This window comes from Lineus longissimus, chromosome 16, assembly GCF_910592395.1.
Source record: "Lineus longissimus chromosome 16, tnLinLong1.2, whole genome shotgun sequence".
Classification (NCBI taxonomy): Eukaryota; Metazoa; Nemertea; class Pilidiophora; order Heteronemertea; family Lineidae; genus Lineus; species Lineus longissimus.
The window spans coordinates 5662118-5676230 of NC_088323.1; the positions used below are offsets into that span (position 1 = coordinate 5662118).

The 14113-nt window shown below is 42.2% G+C and overlaps 1 protein-coding gene across 2 annotated transcripts in view; it reads right to left on the bottom strand.

Moving 5' to 3' along the window:
* LOC135500749 (receptor-type tyrosine-protein phosphatase N2-like) overlaps window positions 1–14113 on the bottom strand; it is a 156117-nt gene that overhangs the window by 115836 nt on the left and 26168 nt on the right. For both annotated transcript variants that reach the window (XM_064792402.1, XM_064792401.1), the window contains exons 3-9: window positions 7452–8282; window positions 5659–5733; window positions 4232–4303; window positions 3752–3916; window positions 3154–3315; window positions 2709–2805; window positions 2464–2550 (exon numbers count right to left, since the gene is read on the bottom strand). In XM_064792402.1, coding sequence (XP_064648472.1) covers window positions 2464–2550; window positions 2709–2805; window positions 3154–3315; window positions 3752–3916; window positions 4232–4303; window positions 5659–5733; window positions 7452–8282 — 1489 coding nt within the window. The remainder of the gene's footprint in view (window positions 1–2463; window positions 2551–2708; window positions 2806–3153; window positions 3316–3751; window positions 3917–4231; window positions 4304–5658; window positions 5734–7451; window positions 8283–14113) is intronic.

The following is a 14113-nucleotide window of genomic DNA, read 5'->3' on the forward strand; positions in this document are numbered from 1 at the left end:
ACATCCTCCATAACTGCGCCAGAGGATGAAAATATCGAGAAGAAAGAAAGACCTAAGGCCTCAGCTCTAATCGTGGCTTTAACCAACTAATGGCACAGAAAATATATGTTTGAACAAATAATTCTGAGGACATAATGGAGGAAGGGCTTCAAGAAAGGCGTAGAGTCAGACGCAGAGGTGAGTCCCAGGTTGGGGGCCAATTCCGTGATGTCGCTAAGAAGACGCTAAGAAGTAGCAGGAGACTGCACTAAGGGTTAATAAAATGAACGAAACTAAAATCTCGAAATCGTCTCAATAACTAAGTAGGAGAAGAAAGATTACACGTCTTGAATTTTATCCCTACTTAACGTAGCGCCATTACGAGACAAGATTTAAACCGTTTCAAGAAGCTTAAGGACACGTTGATAATAATAATTAGCGCCAAGAAAATTAGCCGGGAATTCTTGGCGAAGCTGAAATTTTAAGTCTAGAATATAATGATGGTCGTTATAGTATTCTAATGAGACATCAGTAAGAAAGTGACGATCGCCCTTTTTACGAAAATTGCAGTCGAAGTGGGTAATTTTCTCTGGCGTTAGGAGTGCCTTTGCATTAACCTTTAACAGCTTTTGAGCATCGCTGATTTTTTAACGAGGACTGTTGATTATAGATATCATTTTTGTATCAATTAGTCCTTTCTCTGCCAGTGGCAATTTGCTCAAGATAGAAAATGTCTGAAAATATGAAATATATAATTGAAACCATTGGTACTCATTTGAAAGCACTCTTTGAGAGCTCTCTAACCTATATGATAGGCTTCAATTTTGTCAAATACGTCAGCGCAGTGACGGGTAATGGTAACAGTCGACGTAGCCGACCAAAGTGAATTTGGATGGACAATGTGATGGACCAGACGAGAAGGAAGACCAGTGACCTGATCTGCCTCCCTGGAGACACACCCATGTGGTGTTACATTGTCAACAGCACAGGGTCGCGTAATGGGCACATGATGATGATGAAGGATGGGGATGATGACGAATCTTTAAGGGATTAGACAGGGAATTCCTAGCCCGTTTATCTTTTGAACTTGTTAAGACAGGACTTGCCCTCACTCTGTCTACATTCACATATGACAACTTCAAATATTTTTCAAATTGGAAGCCAAAAGCATAAACCTGACACGCAATTATGCGGGATACACCAAGCAATCAATCAAGCAGTAAGGGAGAAAAGGGTTAAAGTCTCTCTTGATGATTTGCACAAAAACCTCGTCATTTGTCGCTCTCAATGCGTACAAAGCGCAAATTGCAAGTTTGCAAACTCCCTGTTTGTAGACGCAGCAAATCAACGATGGCAACCATTAAAATCTAATGAGCGGTTTCGTTGAGTTTCATTGCGCTCGGAGCAGGACACATCATCAAACACGGACCCCTGGGAAACAACGCAAAAAATATGCAAATATTGTGCACGGAAGTTCCTAATTGGTGTTACTGGCTTGGGAATGGCATAATTGGCATGTCGCGCTCCGAGGAATACGGCGTGATGTTTTGATCTTGGCAAATTGTGGTGTTTGAAGCATAATTCTATGATATCTTAGTCATTTTGTGCTAGTGCTGTGCACTTGCTTTTGTTTTTTGCAAAGTGGATAGGTTCTCTTGATCAAAGCCAATAAGAGGAGAAAAACCCGTGTCTGCTCGCACACAAGTGGCCAGCTATTGCCGAGAAAATGTTGTTCATGCCAAAAAGTACTTCATTGTGAGGCAACATGTTAATTAACAGCACGGTTCTGATTTCAAAGTTACTTTTCTGAGACTATAACGAACTCATCATATTATATGTACAGTGGGATATCTCTATCAATACTGACAAATGCTGTTCATAACAGAGAGTTGTCCTGATTACAGAGGTCAGTTTGAATAGAAACGACCGATATGAGACCGAAATTAGTGTCTTCATAAGAAAAAGTGTCCTGATAAGACAGATGTCTCCTAAGGGAGGTTCCACTGTACATCGCAACAATACCACTAAGGCTTGTCATAAGTTGGTTTTTTTCCTTGACGTTAGCAAGACGCGATAGGCATTTGGCCTACATGTACTGCCACCTAGCTGAAGAAGACCAAACTAAACATAAAAGACGCTAGTTCCATCTACTCTAACCGAGATCACTTATCTCGACAAGAGTTGATCGGAGAGATTCGCAAGGACTAAACAGATCGCAGATGGCAGCACTATACACCTTTCCAGAAATGGGGCGCTGAGTGTCCGAAATAGTGATGTAATAAGGGGAAACTAGGCCTTATGGTGGAGGGACAAAGGAGATAGTCATGGTTGACCAACACACTTGAATGCCTTTAATGAGGACAAGGGGGAAAAAATTAGTTCCAATGCAAGCCACCAATTTCGGGAAGCATGTATACTAAGGCAAGGTCTGCTCTTGAAGACAACACAGAGATTCAAATCCATGCCGTAACCAGAGCGACCTACCTAGCATCCGTGAATGTTCCCGAGGCGAGATGCAACATATACTGGAGGCTGGCCACCAGGCGTCTCCCCTCGTCATTGCTGCGGAACCTGAAAGCAAGGAAGGTTCATCTAATTATCATTGGTCTCGCTTAATTCAATACTAATGAGGGGAGAAAAAGGAGGAGACAACTTCACATTCCATATTTGATACACTGGCGGGCGGCCTAACAGAATCTGGCTATCCCGAAGCAATACTTTATACTTACTCTCTGTCAATTGTGATGTAGACATGATTGCCATCGATGTAGATATCGTCCTCGGGTGATTTGGCTGCGGCGGCAACTTCATGGCCTTTACCATCATCTGAAGAAACAGACCAAATGTGGGGAGAATATGGATATGTCTTACTTGTCTGGTGGAAGACTGTGCACACGAAGGCGTCACCCACCTACTACTCTGACATGCAGCAGAAACTAAATGACCCTAATCCCGAATCCCATTTAAGTACGGACCGATGTTCATCTCAAACAGTGACTTTCAGGTCCATCACGGTTTCTTGAAAAAGACTCTTCCCCTCGGTTTCTCGAAAAAGACTATTCCCCTTCAGTTTCTCAAAAACTCCTCCCTTTAGTTTCTCGAAAGAGAAGTTTCCCCCTCGGTTTCACGAAAAAGACCCTTCCCCTCAAACGACATCATATGACTTTACACTACCTTCAGCCATCTCTTCAATTTCTTCCTCCGCATCTATCCCGACCGGGATATCCTGACTAGGGTCATCATCATCGTCATTGTCTTTGTTCGACTGTTTGTTGTTGTCGCTGTTCAGAAGCTCGGAGTTCATCAGCTCTTTGTTCAGATTGGCTGGCATGGAACCTGGAGGGAGAAATCGACAGACCATTTTACTGGATGGAAATAACTTGTATAGGCTGATTTCAGGTGACACGAAGAGCAACATTAACTTTTATCAACAGGAATGTGTGCAATCCATCAAAATGAGCATTTCGTCGCATTTTGGGCAGATGGAGTAATGCACAAGGCAATGGTTCATCAACCCTCAAAGAGATGGCAGCACTACTGATTACGAACAAAGAAATTGCTTCCCTTCTCAATGAAGAAAACTTCATTTCATTGCTCTTGTAACGTTCAGCGGAAAGGTCTTAACGGACACCTCTCTCAGCAGTTGAACCTCTCTATTTAGGACAATGATTTCAGTTCACACACCTCTCTATCAAGGACAGCACTCGCCAGTCGAAAGGGTGTCCTAAATAGAGAGGTCCTCCCGTAATGTAAAATCTGTAAACCAAATTACCTATATCGACCGCATCTTTTTCAATTGCAAGATTCTCGTCATCGGCCGTTGGTGGACTTTGATCAGGTAACCCATCTTTCTCATCAAGTTTCTGTAACATGGACATGACGTGACGAGTCATTCTCTCAATGTCCTCATTACTGAGATCCTGCGGCCTTGCCTGGCCTGAAAAGTGTGTGAGAGAAACGTAAGAACAACTCGAGACTTCAAAAACATACATGCAGCAGAGATAAGAGGAGACCACACAACCCCTCTGGCCCATCATTGAGACTATCTACAACACACACCAAGTTAAAGATAACAAATCAAATCCACAAATAGCACCACCACCGGTCAGCGGAGAGCAAAACGTCCAGATTTTGAATCTTGTTGGGCACTCGTAGACAAATTTTTCATCTTGGATGTTCTAGATATGCTGCAGAAAGTCTCTGCTTTACTTAGTCTCTATTTGTGATAACAATCAGTCGTTCAAGAACCTACCATCTAAGAGATCACCAAGTAGTTTGGCATCTTCCGGTGTCATAAGGTTGTCATCTTCGGCCTTTTCTAAATCTGTAAACAAATATAGAGAAACAACAACCATTCAATAATGATAATGATAATGTTCATCATCTGTAAAGCACTTTATCATTTGTTTACAGCGATCGTACTAAATTTCCCAACTAACACACTGTGGTCATGGGATGTCAACTAAACAGCTCCTGAGGGCCATCTCCCCCCCGTAATGATCACCACAGATAACAGGGTGTCTTTTAGTACATTAGAACCTCTCTATTAAGGACACCCTTGGGACTGACATGTGCTGTCATTCTAGAGGGGTGTCCTGGTTCCACTGTACTGTCGGAGTGGCGCAATTGAAACATCAAGGGCTGTCACCTCTGAGGTCCCGGGTTCAACTCCCGGTACAATCTTGTCATAGAGAGGGCAACCCTTTATATCAGTGTAGGTTCCCTCTGGGTTAGCCGGTTTCCTCCTACAGTACAACCCACTAATAAAGAGCAAGGTTTGCTCCTGTGCTCTCGACTAAGTACTTATCATGTAAATTGCTTGAGTAGCCAAAATATTTCATCAATCAAACAATATGGCTATTAATAAACCATTTTTATCTATACTTTTCTTTCTATTTCTATTCTATTTCTCCTCAGTCAATGAAAACAGGTATTTATTTAGACATGCAACAAATCCCTCGTCACTCCTCATCGGCTGGAATCCACTTTTAACTCCCCCGGAGAGCTTACAAATAACCGACTGACGTCACAACCAACAGAAGTGCGTGGGCGACGATGATCAATATCCGTGACTGCGATCGATCGGGAGACGTAAAATACGGAATATCCAATGCAGCGTCTTCACTTCACGTTTCACATGCGGAGGTGGATGATGGGACATTGCCTCTTGAATACTGTTCTGGCGTATGACTATTTGATAATAACAATATTGGAGGGTCCATCAAGGTGTTGTTATATTTTTAAAAGAGACTGAGAGTGGAGAGATTTCAAGATAAAATTAGTTTCCTTTTCGGTTATTTTCAAATTTCCGCTTGAAGTCATGCTCGTTACAATAAATATACGTTCATAATCTATGCTTGGATTTATGCTTAAAGGCCTACGCCCTTCGTAAAAAATCATGAATTTTTAATTGAATTTAAAAATGTCCAATTGCGGAAATACGTACAAAATATATAAAATTGAACATTGCCATTGTGTAGACTGATATACAAATACTATGAATACAAAGTTTAAACAAATTCATATTCAAAATAACCGCACTTCGGCATTGTGTATTAGTGGATTTCTATTTAACTGGACCACAAGTAATTTCGAACGGCGTACCCTTTTAACATGCTCTAACATGTCTATTGTTTTCAACTCTTAATAGATATCTAACATAAACTATACTTTTCTCACCTCCTTCTTTGTCCTTTTCAATAATTTCAGCTATTTCCAAAGCCTCTTCCTCCTCAGGGTCCCGGTTGTTTTGATCTAAGAAAGGAAGCAAAATACTTTTCCAAGAACTCGACATTTACAAATTGAATGTTTTTATCATCGCAAACCCATTAAGTGAAGCCGAACATTTCCTCAAGCTGAGATGACCAAGAAATGCACCCACTAATCACATCTCATCCATAGAAAATGTGATTGAAAACCTGGCCTTCAAGGAATGAGGGTATCCCTATCGCACTTATGGCTAACTGTGACTGAATGTGTAGTCGTTTTATAACTAAGGTCTTGTCAGTGGTACCATTGAGAAAGGGTAGCCATTTTCTAGCAGGTCAAAACCGTAAAAACTAGGGACATTCCATAGCGGTTAGCAGCTATGTAGACCTGAAGAAGACCTAGCATGCTAGTCGTAAGCTTGTCTCGGATAAAGTCTAACTGATCGTGAATGAAAAAATGGCCAGGGCCATTGTGCTCACCTCATGTGGAGGAAAGATGGATAAAGAGCATGGTCTTGTGTCATGTAGTGTTAGGTTTGATGTAGGTCCAAGCAATTACAATTTCCCCAAAATGGCCAATTTACAGTACATTCGACCTCTGTGACCTTGAAAAGTAGGTCAAATCAAAGAAGACCCGGGTGACACATTGAATGGTTGTTAGAATTAGATGTACCTATGATATAAAATTGGTGCCAATCGGGCAAGTCATTACTAGGAATAATGGCATTTTGAAGAATTTAGGATTTGGCCCCCTCCCTGGAGGCCAAATGGCAAATCAGATCGCACCAAACTTCGGTACCTGAGATCACCTGACCAAGGGGTACATGTGTACTTAATTTGTGATCAATAGTCATTGCAGTTAAGAAACGTGCCATAGTTACGGCCTGACGGCCAATTTATGCCATTTGACCTCTGTGACCTTGACAAGAAGGTCAAATTAAAAACCTGTGTGACATATACTGTATGGTGGTTAGATGTACCCATGATATCAAATTGGTGGCAATCGGGCAAGAAGTTAAGGAATAATCACATTTTTAAGGTTTTTGGATTTTGCCCCCTGGTGGTCAAGTGGTGAATCATATTGGACCAAACTTCGGTCCCTGAGATCACCTGACTAAGGGGTAAATGTGTACCAAATTTGGTATCAATAGTCATTGCAGTTTAGAAACGTGCCATCATTACATCCTAACGGCTAATTTACACCATTTGACCTCTGTGACCTTGAAAAGGAGGTCAAATCAAAAACCCGGAGGATATATGATGCACCTTTGCTAGAAGTACCTACCATATTTTTTTCAAAATTTCCCGACTACTATTAAGGGAGATATTGCATATTTTCACTTTTAATGTTTGGCCCCCTGGTGGCCAAACCATGAAACGAATCGGACCGAAACTTGGTCTCCAAGGTGTCATTACATAAGGGTACATGTGTACCAAGTTTCAACTCAATAGCTCTAACAATTACGAAACGTGCCCTGCTAACGGACGACGGACGACGACGACGACGACGACGACGACGACGACGACGACGACGACGACGACGACGACGACGACGGACGACGGACGCCACGGTATGGGATAAGCTCACCTCTGCTAAGAGGTGAGCTAAAAAGGTGTTACAGACCATTATTGTTATTCTATCACTGATCAACACAGAAACAGATTTTCATTGAAGTTTTTCGTGCAGGGAAGAGTTGTCCCCCAGATAGCCTTACCTGCTGAAGGCAAGGCCTCATCATACGTCAACAAAGACATTTCCCTTACCTTCCAACAAGTCGGAGAGCGAACTCGGCTTAGTGGCCTCGACATACTTGTACGGTGGCGACACGTATTTGTCAAGACCCTGAGGGTTCTCCTCTAACACCTCTTGTTTCATTGCCTGGAGATACGTATTGAGTTCCTCAAGTTCCTTCAAATCCAACTTGCTCAGGAAAGCGTCAACATTGTCGTCGTCGTTGCTATCGCCGCGGGTGCCGACACTCTCATACAGCGGTTCGTCATCCCACGGGTTCGCAACGCTCGGCTGCGAAATCCGGCGGTCGTTCATAGGTTTCAAATTGTCATAATTTCGCATCTGTGGACCTAACTGGAAGATCTCTTGCGCCGAACCGTCCGGACTGGGGTACCCGTACAGGGGGTTCGACCCACGGCGCTCGGCAGCTTTGAAATATTTGTGAATATCGACGAAATTGGAATCTTTTTTCTCGAATGCATCAGGATCTGCGTAATTTGTTTCAGCCTCTTCACTTTCTTCACTTCCGGCGGGATTTTTTGTTCTGTAATCTTCGATGATCCGTTGTAAAAGTAGCGACGCTTCTTTTTTTGCATCCTCGTCTGTTTCTTCGGAAGAGTCGTCACCAGCGCCCCCTTCACCGATACCAGCGTCACAGAAGCCGAGATCGGGCTTCGCGTCGACGCGGAACGCTAACAAGACATCGCCGAGGACGCACTGGGTGTAGACGCTGTCCCACGAGAAGTCTTCCCTTATCAGCCTTTGTAGCGCCCTCTGCAGCGTGATGACGGTATCGAGGTCAAGGTCATATTGAAAGCGGTCTTTGGCAGCTAGGATATTCTGGCAGTTGCCAAAGAGGCCATCTGCAATGAAAAACAAACTCGAAATATAAATAAAGGTCAAGAAATAGCCATTATATATAGTAGAACCTCTCTATTAGGGACAGCCTTGGGGCTGATTAGTGCTGTCCTTGATAGAACGGTGTCCTGATTACAGAGGTCAAGTTGAATGGAAACACCCAATTTCGGACCAGAACTAGTGTCTTTGATAGAGAGGGTGTCTTCAATAGAGAGGTATCTGCAAAGAGAGATTCCACCATACTTTTTAGCTGAAAACATCAAAATCGAACCCAGTGGTAGCTTAAGGGTTAATTGACCTTGACCTCACCCGATGTCTCATTCACAAATAGAAGTAATCCAAGAATGGATAATATTGTGAAGCATCGCTTCCATTGATCGCACCGACGATGAGACGGTAAATGTCAAAGAGCGATGATCTTGGTGCATATATTTTTATCGCTGAATCCTTTTTCTTTACATTTCATCCATAAGCGAAAGAAATCAAAGCATTTTAGTAGAAATGATGGATTAAACAAATTCAGAACAAGATTTCGACCAAATGCTCGTGATAATTATCACCAAAAATAACTGTAACCTGACAAGAATACACTTTTAAAGTCCACAATACAGCGTATTACTGCATGGGTGAGATTACAAATGATGTCACGATGAGAATGAGTCAGTGCGTGGGTACGAATGGGTGGATTAATGACACGAGTTGTAAACGCCATTTTATCCACAATCTGATCAATCGATAACCATGATTAGCGACCAGTGGCCGGAATGACAATAGTCGTCATTATGGCGAGACGTCAAGCGAATGAAAGGCTACGTTGCATTGGTTTGTACTAGGAGGTGACGGATTCAAGATGAAACGTTTTTAGCATTTGTGACCAATCACAGCAAAACCAGGCGCATATCGCACAGAACATAATGATTGTCCTCAATAGCATCCAGCAATAATATTGCAAACTGCTGAAATTTTCCAACTGAAATCATGTAAAAAATACTTTTTCAAATCAAAAATTAGAATTTGTAAAATCCGAGAAAAACCACCCCTGGTGTATTTTTGCAATAACACAAAGAGAGGTATGTATAAACGCATAATCGCAACCCCAGACCAAAAACTTCTCTGATCATTTCAGCGGAACAGGTTGTAATGCTTTGACAACACTGCCTCTGAATGAGTATTATGATGCAGTGAATAGCGCTAGGCAAACACCTACGCTGAACATCATATCCTAGCAACATAGCGTTGTGAGCACATTGCCGTACATTTGCATGCGGTATTGGTAGTATTCTAAGTTAACCTTGTCGATGGTGACAGTGCAGTGATTGCGGGTACAGGGTAAGAGAACACTGATATGCCACGGTTATATCCGTGAATGTCAATCTATCAGCGTTGTACATCTATCTTAAAGTCTCCTCCTTCAGGGGAAAAAACGTCAGACGGAGCAAGAGCACTTCTAGGGGAGAGATGCACAGTACATATAAACCAAATTAGAGATGAGAGTCATGACAAGAACCAGGCTTTGAACAGTACTGGACATACTTTAAAGGGAAGAAGGCCACTGTGGTTACTAGATCCACTGCTCGTCTGACGTTAAACCTCAAGACCTCAAGAACCGCCACTCCGAACTCCACAAAGGAATTTAATATTCCAGTGGTGAGCCTCATTAGATTAAGAGACATTCATATTTCCTGCCTAGTGGCTTCATCAATATGGATTGTGCGACAGCCGCATGATCTGGATGACAAGCGATCCTTTTCCATCTTCGATGGTTGGATTTGATTTCGGAATCTGGCAATAGGTGAATCGACATTAGGCAAAAGAGAAATAGGCGAATTCAAATCAACCAAATTGACATCAGTCAAATTTGCAATCGGTGAAATGGTAAAGGGTACCATGAAAAAAAGTTAATCTTCCTAAACTTATACCATGGGGATTATCCTATGGTAAGGTTCATGCTCTCGCGTCAAATTCAAGTATTTTGATTCTATTCAAGAAGCGCTATGTATCAATCGCTGACATTTCGTGATACAACTCCAAAGTAAACTGATCTGTTTGTTCAGTTTAATTAAAAGAAAGATGGCGCCCACGCACAGGAAATTAAGGGAAGACGGTTCCGGTCGAGGATGTATGAGTTGTGTTGCTTACATGTTCATTAGCAATAGCGATGTTTTTTGTACTTTACCGAGGATAGTCTGAGGATAGGCTGGTGTTATATTCTAAAACACATTAGTTGCAATGTTTCATTCTCACAATGGATTTATGTATTTAGCCTCATTTTAACCATAACAGCTTGGTTTGGCACTAAAATGTGTCAAAAGCAGATTGTTGATGAACCATGCCTAATATATATTGAGCGAGAGGTATCTTTGAATAGAAAGTGATACCTCACCATCAGTTCTTGGTTGTCTCACCAATCACAGCTTTCGTAGTAATTATTGAAGTCTTAGGTGAGTGAAACTAAAGTATTTGAGCTCCTAGATCAGTGAAACTTGAGTATTTTGGTTGCAAGCTTGACATCAGGTGTCGCCATTATGGATTAAAAGAATTAAATTAGTCCTGTAATATGAAAGAATGATGAGGGTTGTGAAACGACATTGCTTTCTCAGACCACACGAATCCATATCTTGGTTCTCCTCCTTGCTGTATTTGTGTCTGACTGTTCAATATTCCTTTATCTTGATATCACCTGCCGCCCACCAGCCCTCGTGGCTACATTCAAGTAAGAGACATCCCAACTAATCGATTTCAGATGGGAAGATTGTAGACTGATGTGTCCCATCCTCAAGTGGTTGAGGTGGGATGGGATTCGGACGAGGAAGAGAGGAGGTGATGTTTCCTCAACACAGCAAAAGAGCATATTTATATCATGATCTTTTTCTGACTGTGGGTCAGGATCCAATTATAAGCCAGACCATAGAATATCAATATTTTTCAATCATCCTTAGCTATCCTTCCTCATTGTTACCTTTAGGGTCTTGATTTCACTTCGCCCGTCATGGCATCATTCAACCAAGAGACACCAAGAGATGATCGATTTAGTTCAACAACCTTGCTGTCAGGCCAACAGATAGCATTACCCAATCTTTCTAATTATTACCTTTTGGGATTTCACTCATATGCTAAAAGCTTCTTAATCTTAAAACCCAATCTTTCTGATTATTTCCTTTTGAGATTTCAACACCTTTTTTCCATTCATTCTGATGCCAAGCAATTTTTTAAGCACACATTGAAGAATTAAAAAATGAGAATGATATCTTCTGACTGACATCCTGTTTTTTAAGAAGATTACCGCAAGAATCGTATGACATCAAAATATGGTAATTTGGAACACGAGAAATACACCGAAAGGGAATCAGACTATTGACAGAGCTCACTTTTCTGTACGCAGGTAAGAAGGCGAGTGTCGGTAACAGGCAATATTTGCCGCTGCAACCTGCAACAATTATCACTACAATGAGCGGTAAAAAGATCTCTCATCAACAGGTAAAACTGGTAATCGCTCAGTTTGATATCGATCGCCGAGCAATTCAATCAACGAGCCCAGAGTAATTAATCAAAACCAATGAAGTAAGTTAAGTGGCATTCGCTTGTTAAGAAATGGTTGATGTTTTTCTTGATGCTAGGGAATTCGGTTAGGTGTGTCTATAGCAGATAACAAGACCTTTTTTCATACTGGTCTCGGCAAAATCATTGTTCCCTATTTTTCCGCACTCTGTGACACCATATTTAGAGCCAACTCAGATTTAACATCCATTTAACCCTACATAGTTGGCCACAGACCAGCAGTGAAGATAAACAGGGAATTGAGAATTTAGGGCTTATTGAGGGCTGAACCATGAGAAGTTGACTCGAATGAGAGACATGGCCTTGAATGCTAATGGAACAACAAGATGATACATGTACCATTAAGGGACATTCTAATGGGTAAGTGCATCCTAAAATGAAGAAGAGCTCAATAAGAGAACTTTACCATGCTGTCACAAGGTTACCAAGAGGGCAAATTGGGAGGCTGAACTTGACTCAAAGGACCCAAAGAGACAGAGACGCTTTGGCTGCTGCTGACAGTAGCTGCGTTGATATGACAGCCAGTTAATGGACGTGACTGGGTAGATCCGAGCAATAGCCCAATCCCTGCTGTGTCAGAGGATAGATACTCAAGGAGGAACACTAGTGCGGATAACCCAAACTCTTATAAATAAAGGTTCTTCAGCTTGAAATTTATCGTGCCATAGTGTATTTGTTCTCTAAAGACAACGGATGATTACAGAATTCGCAGACACCAACCAATTAACTTAAACAGGGTTGAAAGAAAGCGACCACAAGGGACCGTTTAAGACAGCTCCTTATTGCAATATACCTTTGATACAAAAACTGCGGGGGAGTCGGCCACTTGAAATCCACTGATAAGAAAATCTAATCAACCTCTGACCTTTGCGTTTATCGCAAGACGAGTACGCTCAAACGATATCAATCGTTTCATCACGACACGCCATATGGCGATCACCTCGAGGAACAGCACCGCTGCCGATATTTCAAATGAGGCAGAAAATCTCTTCCTGTCAGCCATCTTACCTGACCTTTGACCTTTAGGTTTCCGTGAAACACCCCGATCTGTATGCAATGCAGTATCACCATAGCAGAGTCAACTCGGGGAGTTTCTAGGGCCTTTTTGCCCTGGCAACAACTGGCAAAGCTGAGATCCTTGCAAAGCTGAGATCCTTGCCTGGCCGGTACCAACCAATGACCCATGACTCGTGAGATGTTGGATGTTGACAAACGTTAGCTTTCCATATGTCGCATTTTTTTTCATGTAAGGTAGCATTCTGAATAATTACTATGGTTAACCAAGTTAATCAAATCAAATGGCAAGAACGCATTTAGCCGTCTCCATGGCGATGTAATGTGACACTATGTTGATGAGAAGACGTAGGACAGGAATTAACCCAATCGTTGCATGGACGTACATTCAGATTAGACCGCACGAAGACCCTGATGAAGGACACTATTTAGGGCCACGTCAGGGGGCACACATTTTTTGGACCATTGGTACTCTACAAATGTCCTTGTGAGTTCCCCCTCCCCAGGAGGTGCACCTGCAGGATCACTTTGGTTGTCCGATATAAAGCCTCCTCCACTGACTAGCACATACCACAAATCGTCAATTTGGACGGACATTGTGCGTAGCCATAAATGAGGAAACGGAAATGGACCAATCCAATCTAGTGTTATTGAGTAAGCGTGCTTCCAAAGGAGACGTTTGATAGAGTCCCCAATGGGAGGACGAAAATACAATTTCTGGCCTCACCAACTGAGCTGCAGAGAGAAGATCGTTTTTTTTAGTCGGCTGTTGCGATGTTGATATCGTGGTACCTGCACCGCTAGGCGTTCATTTGTGTCTGTTCGTCCACTGCCGCATTTAGATAACCGTGTACTCAGGATAAAACAGCGCTTTAGGAAACCACAAAAGTTCCGCAGTCTTCAGCTGTCTGGATTTTTTCTGTCAGTTAATGGACACTGATACAGTTTTTTTAGGTCTTCCCAGTTATTGGAAATGTGCGCAGTAGCATCAAACATATTGTCAAGGCTGTTCAACCTGTTTTACTCAGCATCCAAGAGAAATATCACGTTCCTTTTCACAAGAAACAAGTTTAGCATTGTTAAGGTAGATTAGCAGTGTCGTTGCAACCGGGTCGGTAATAGCATACATATTTTTCACGATATTGATACCGGTAATGAAGTAGATACACATATAGATAAAGAATTAGCTAAGAGTCACGAGCGGGTCCGATAGCACCGGTGTCACAGATATACATCACCCTAATGGCTCCGTACTGGGACGTAA